The following is a 7270-nucleotide window of genomic DNA, read 5'->3' as shown; positions in this document are numbered from 1 at the left end:
TGTAGTGTGATACATGGCATAATGTTTTCGACTCTTGTAACAACTCACGCAGGTAGCCTATAACGCCGGTGCACTCTATACTTTACAGATAAATATGGGACGATCATATCAAAGTTTGATATAAATAGCGCAAAAATATCAAAGCAAAAATTGTAACAGCAATCCCTGGTCTCCCCTCTACAGGGCCATCCCACTATCTCACCTAGCCTACAGACATAGAGAAAAGAGACTGTGTGGGATAAATCTCGGAAGGGAGGTCAGAACAGTTAAGCCGCTGTACCTGTTCATCAGAGCAAAAAGAGCGCCTTTCCCGGTGCGAAGTGAAATACACTGACAGTGTCCCACCCATTTGGGTTTTGCCGTTCGTTCTGTGTATTGGAGGCTCCAGGGCTGCTGGGGAGGAGCGAGGCTCGTCTTTATCAGTAAGACAGCGCCGCTGCTCGAGCGCTACACTGACCGTCTGCCGCGCGCAATCACCGTTTGATCGGGACCCGCGAGTCTCTCCGTTTGACCGGAGTCTCTCCGTCATCTCGCCGCGTGCCACTGCAGCATAAGGGCAAGAGGAACTCCTGAGAGGATCACTTATTTCATCTCCGCTGACCCTTCCTTGGAGAAAAAACAAAAAACAAAAAAAACACACGGACTTAACTGACACCTGTCCAGGGAGATACTTAGTAGAAAACCTGTGCGTGTAAGAAGTTTTAACCGTAGGTAACGTTGGACATTTGTAACCTTGGAACTCGTAGGCACTGTTCGGTGAGGATGGGACCGTTGCTCGTCTCCATCGCCCTCTGCGTGCACCTCGCTGTCCCGCATCTCGTCAAAGGTGAGTGGCAAAGCGCAGGATCCATGTTTGTTTTGTTTTGTTTTTGTGAGTGATGTTGTTTAACTTTCAATTCTAGAGAGACAAAACAAAATAAGAACTGCATAATTCGGCACGTAACTCGTTTAAAACAAAATATTTACTGTGCATCTCAAACATGCCCTGGAATTAACAACAGAACGCATGATTAGTTTGCATTAACTATATTATCACAAGTCATAATGCGGATATTTGAAATGCCATTCATTGTAGCTCAAGCTGTTTTTATTGGTCAAATGAAGGTAAGAGAGACATTTTTTTTTTACAAGGTATCCCATTGACAGGCTGCTACGGCTTTCATGATCTTACTCCCACGGTTTTTACATCTATGGCAAGCTCTTTTAACATTTAATCCTTAAAAACGAACAACTTTCTGTTATTATGGTACCAGTTGTTATGTAATACTATTCACTATGCTTATTTATTAGTCTACACACTAGTACTAACATCAATCAATAAATCAGTCAATCAATGTATTTATAGAGCACAAATAAAAACATCATTATTTGATTACTATTCATATTCTTTGCTGCTAGTCATTATCACAAATTATAGTGTCTCTTCCAGCTTTGTTTTTGTAATGAGACTCTGGTATGTACATACTGGTATGGCTTGAAAAAAGTCTGCCAACTGCATAACTAAATGTAAAACTGGAACAGGGACCAGCAACAGTTTGAATTTTTTTTGGCGGTAAATAGCTGATGTCTGAATCACAGATCATCATTGAATCAATGACGAATATTTGCAATTAACCAGTTAACCATGGAATAGTTACTTGTCAGTATTGAGATGACAAGCAATTGAATAGACACTAGTGAGTAAATTATGCTAGTCACTGTAAGAAAACAGTATGATTATTTGATGAATAGTTTACTGTAGAAATACTGCAAAAAAGGGATACTAGTGGAACTTGAAGTAATTAAAATATAAATCCTAGTAAAATAAAATGAAAATACATACTAGTTAGTTTTAATGAGTCAATGTTAAAACAGCTTGCCACATTGCATCAGAATTTTGAGAAACAGAAGGAGACTGATCAGTTGTCATGCTGGAAGGACTAGAGATCCATTTACCGGAGCTTAGTGGATGTTTCTCCTTGTTCTTATTGATCTCCAGTCACAGCGAATGTTTTGCATGAGAGTGATGCATATCCATTCAGATTCAAATGTGCGTTTACATGGACACTTATAATCGGATTGACGGCTCAATCGGACTAAAAAACCTTCATGTAAACACCTTAATCGATCCGATTGAGCTCGATCCGAATGAAATTTCGATCGGATTGAAAGGGGTGGTTTATCCCTTTTGTAATCCGATCGAGAGAACATAAACACTTGATCGGATTGAAAACCGAAACTGAAAGGACTGCACATGTGCAATGACGTTAACTAGCGTAACGACTATGACGCGCGGAACAAGCTGTTCTTCCTGTTGAATAAAGTGTCATATTAATAAGTTTCCCGTCATTCTAAAATTCTCATTTCACTCGCGCGTCTGTGAAGTGAAGCAGGACAACGTCCTTGTTTTGGATTCTCATCCACAGACGACTGGTTTTGGCCACGGGGAGGGGCATTTTTACTGCATGATCAATACGCAGCAAAACGGTTATGCTCTAAATTATGACCAGAGACGAATTAATAGTAGGCCTACGTCTGCTTTTTAAAACAAATAAAGAACCAATAGAGGAGAATATTTATGCGCGAAAAGCAGGAAACTCTGTATATTCGTGCAGTGTGCGCATGTCAAAACATCAGATCCGATTTGAAACTTGTGACATATAAACGCGCACATCAACCCGATTACTTTATGTATCATTCATGTAAACACCTTGTTCGGATTCATCAATCGGATTGATTTCATTCCGATTGTGTCCATGTAAACGTGTGAGAGTGGACAGGTTTCATTCCTGCTTCTTTCATTGTGATATTCGCATTACCAGGATTTCAACATTATTCAGAGCTGCCAGAACTGCTGTAAAACATCTTGAAGATAATGTTCAATGATGTCATGATCCCTCGGATTATAATCATTTAAAAAAATAATAATAATATATATATATATATATATTTTTAAATCATTGTGTTTTGGCATGTAATTAGATTTAGGTATTAATGTGGTATTTGTGCTTATTAACTTATACGCACTAATTTTAGATGCTGCAATGGTGATTTTGGCATTCAGATCAGCATTATGACCCTCTAGCAGTAAAAACAAAAGACTCATCATCCATCTGGCACAAATAAATTCAGTGCATTCAAAGAAAAGAAAGGACATCTTTTAGTTGTTTTTTCATAGCTTGAGGGACACAGTGGAAGTCCCACTTTTGTGTCATTATATGTTTCTTTAATTCCATAGGAGGAATACAAATAATTAATTGTTGACAGTATGAATATATAACAAAAAAAAAAAAAAAAACAATGTGGATAAGATATCTCGAATAATTTGAAAGAATTGAAGACGAAATGATTATACTGAAACTCTTGGCAAATTTTCTTGGTTCTTGGCAAATCTGAGCAAAGTTTAAGACACCGAGATCTCTACTGAAACTCTAGAGGAGACACATGGGAAATTACTGGGATCTTTTTTCTCTTTGAGAAAATTCTCAAACATGCTCTCTACTGATTCTCTTTGCAGTCTAGGAGAAACGGTTCTCATGTGCGATTTTTTTTTTCACCCTGAGGAGATGAACCTGTTTTCTGAAAGTGTCTCCTTGAGGCTGCTAGAGCACTGCAGTATATGATGAAGCGTTCTCACAGAGGTGATGAATTGTGAATAATTCTTCATTTATTTGTTCCTCAATAGCAGATTTGATCGCTTTCTAAGTTTGGATGCTGCTTTAGTATGGACATATCAGTCCAAATATTTTTCAGTTGAAATGGATTTGAGAACTAAATAGTATGGTGAGCTAATAAGTTGATTGCTTATACCTGTGTTTGTTGTGTCCCAGTCTTCTCGTCTTCACAGGTCTGTTTTAAGTATGCTCACCTCTTCTAGTTTAGCTGTGCTAGGAGCTATAATTGTAACTGAGCGTGGCCTCAGAGCCTCCTGGAGTCAACTGTGCTTCTGCAGCTTGGAGCTAAAGCCTTCTCCTTGAATAATGGATTGTAAGCTACAATACCTCAGGGTGCACTTGTTCCTTGGCTTGGTGAGAGAGTGAAATCATCAGCGACAGTTCTTCAATTAATCACAGCACATTCAGACGTCACACATTCGACATGCTTCAAGGTGTGATTTGGTGGCATGCCACACTTTCAGTCACGTTTTCCTTTGTTTCATACACACGAATTAGAAACTTCACAGAGTTTATTTTCTAATATAGTCAAAGCTGTATATTAAGGTAAAGGGATAGTCCACCCAACAATTCTGTCATAATTTAGTCACCCTCATGTCATTCCAAACCCTTTTTGGTGTAACACAAAATAAGATATTTAGAAGAATGTTAACCAATTGTTAACCAAACAGTTTTGGTTTCCATTGTCAACAAATATAATGGAAGTCAATGGGAACCGTGAAAAAAAAGGTTCTGTTCCACCGAAAGAAAAAAAAAAAAGAAGAAAAAAGAAGAAATGCAAACAGATTTGGAAAGGGTGAGTAATTTATGACAGAATTGTTGGGTGGACTATTCCTTTAACTTAACATTGACTTTAATTGAACAGAAACTCAATACAATTCTCAATTGTCATGTAAAAAAAATAAAAATAATCGGGGGGGTGGACTATCCCTTTAAAGCTGCAGTACAAAATGTATATAATAAGCGAGAAAATCATGAATCTATTTTCTAAACCATGTTTTTGTCTTATCCTGAATCACTACAGTACACCTATAATAAGTGTTTGTATTCAGACTATTTTAGATTGGTAGGGGTCGTACCACTGCGGAGTAGCCCAGTACCTGTGTGCCTCATAGACATAAACAGAGAGAAGTAGTTCCGGCTACAATGTTCTTCCACAAGACACATGCTGCTCTGTTTATTAACCACTTTCGAGTGCCGAAAGTTACAGACTGCAGCTTTAATTTAACAGGAAAATGTGTTTGTTTTTTATGTTAAAATATTTGCTATCACAGTTTAATGTAGGTTAACGTCCAATGGTGGAACATTTGCTTTAGAAGTCCAACATCTATGGAAGTGTAAGACAGATTAAATATCTTGCAGTATGTCTCATATTTTTCCCACTGTGTGCAAGACTGTGTGAGAGATTTCAGTGGCTGCTTTCATTGATGCATAACTGTCGGTGGGCAATTACAAGCAAACACCCTATTCTCAATGTCAGAGGCCACAGCTGCTGGCTTGAGCGAATCAATGCTCCTTAAACATCTCTTGCCTGGAAAGATTTGCTGTGCATCGTCTCATGCCATTTTGTAATGTATCAAAATGATGTGTGGTTGATAAAAAGGCATTTGGTTTGTTAAGCTACCGACTGTCTCAGACAGACCGTGAAATAACACTTGGTGATGACAGGGACTGTTGCAGTATGCTTGTTCTTTGTTGTTTTCACTTTTATGTAAAGTTATAATTATTAGAAATAAATTACGAAATTACTGAAATTTCAAAAAATGTGATGATACCAGTATTTGAGCGGTGTTGAACGGGTTGGCTAAACATATAATATGTCTGTGATTGGCAACAATGATTAATAATGACATCTTTGATGCTCTTTACCAAGCGCTTACATAGATACACACGTGAGCGTTTAAAAGCAGGTCCTATCAGCAGACCCCTAATATATCCGCTGATAGAGGGATCCGCTGATAGATGCCGCTGATAGATGCCGCTTTCAAACACTCCTGTGTGTATCTGTGTAAGCGCTCGATGAAGAGCGTCAAAGACCACATGTTTTTGAAGCGTTGATCATTGTAGCCAATCACAGACATGTGTTGAGTGCCTCAACACAATGGCCAATCAGAGGTGTTTAAGAATCCGTTCAACGACGCTTTAAAGCTAAAGGGAAATTCTAGTATCATCACATTTTTTTAAATTTCAGTTATGACTTTGTACCGAAGTCGGTACTTTTGACAACTCCTGAAATAAAGTTGCAGTTGTGAGATATCAAAATTATCAATTACGAAAACTAAAATTGCTGTTTCAAGAAATAAAGTCACAATTACAGAAAATAATCACAAGGTAAGAATTATGAAAAAAAACAAAAAAACTTAAGAGAGCTAAAGCTGCAGTTCCAAAAAAATAAAGATGCATTTGTGAGATAAAAGGTAACAATTACAGAAAATAATTGCAATTACGTGAAATAAAGTAGCAGTTGTGAGATATAAAGTCACAATTATAAGAAATAATGAGTCGTGTTTGTGAGAAAATCACATTGTGAGAAAGTCATAATTTTGAGATTGCATCACATTTAGCTCAAATTCTCTTTAAAGTGGAAATGGGCTTTCATACCTCATTGTAGAGTATAGATGATGTTTATGAGTTGCTCACCACTATGTTTTTACATACAGTAAACTGTCTAGCCATCCTCTATTTATGCATATCTACGTACTTGTATGTATTTTGTGAGTAGTGTATATGTGCACTACAGTTTAGACATCAAAAGCTTTATTCATCCAAATTTATTGCATTATATTTTCCGCTTCGTATTGGGCACACTATCTATGACACTGTAATTGTTCCCCAGCTTGAGGACAGGAGTGTGTTTGACAGAGGACCCATGTTGAGAGCGTGAGACAAATTTGATCTGATTGGTTGAGCATGTGGGCCCTTAAGCTCTAGTAGTTCAGGTCTTTATCCCGCACACATGAACTGTGCTGTCAGCGTCAGCTGGCCACTTCATTAGAAAGGCTTCCCTGCGTGAGTCCTGCATGCGTTATTTATTGTGTGACATTTGCGAATACATTGTGGAAAAATTCAAAGCAAACACCTTAGAGAAACAATCCACTGTGGGCTCTCCATCTAACAAGAGGACCATCAGCTGTGTGAAAAAAAAAAAGATTTACTCATTATAATAGGCCTAGTTCAGATGCAAAGCGCAATCAGATTCCTTGTTAAAAATGTAAATGCGGCCACAGCATTTTCCCAGAGTAAACTTGCAGAGTGAAATGCAGAGCTGATTGTAATTTTGAGCATTGACGTGTGATTTTTTATGATGGAGAACCAGTTGAATTGTTTTCTTAGTTAAGCAAATTACTTTCTTCCCTTGAGAACAACATACAGCCGTATTACACAAGTTTACCATCTGATAGGCTCACAAGGCTCATTTTGCAGGTTGCTAGAAGTAGATAGTTTTGTCATTAGGTTTTTTCTTCCATTACTTTCACTCTCTCTTTAATGAGTGTACAGAGGCCATTTCTTTCTAGATCATTGGTTCTGATAGGCTCACAGATCACAATTAATCATGAATGGAGCAACATGGCTGCACTGGTGAAACAGAACTCAATCTTTCCATAATGACCTTCCAT

The 7270-nt window shown here is 37.9% G+C and overlaps 1 protein-coding gene across 3 annotated transcripts in view; it reads left to right on the top strand.

The window, feature by feature from the left end:
- The first annotated feature begins 204 nt into the window (after positions 1-204).
- The window catches only part of edil3a (EGF-like repeats and discoidin I-like domains 3a), a 199353-nt gene continuing 192287 nt past the window's right edge, over positions 205-7270 (top strand). The window contains exon 1 of one of the 3 annotated variants that reach the window (XM_084114154.1): positions 205-826. In XM_084114154.1, coding sequence (XP_083970280.1) covers positions 763-826 — 64 coding nt within the window. In that variant the 5' untranslated portion in view covers positions 205-762. The remainder of the gene's footprint in view (positions 827-7270) is intronic. The other 2 variants (XM_084114156.1, XM_084114155.1) reach the window with 2 other exon arrangements.

Source organism: Abramis brama, assembly GCF_963993115.1.
Source record: "Abramis brama genome assembly, chromosome: 5".
NCBI lineage: Eukaryota > Metazoa > Chordata > Actinopteri > Cypriniformes > Leuciscidae > Abramis > Abramis brama.
Note: the sequence above shows the minus strand (reverse complement) of the source record. Positions and strands in the feature narration are given on the sequence as shown.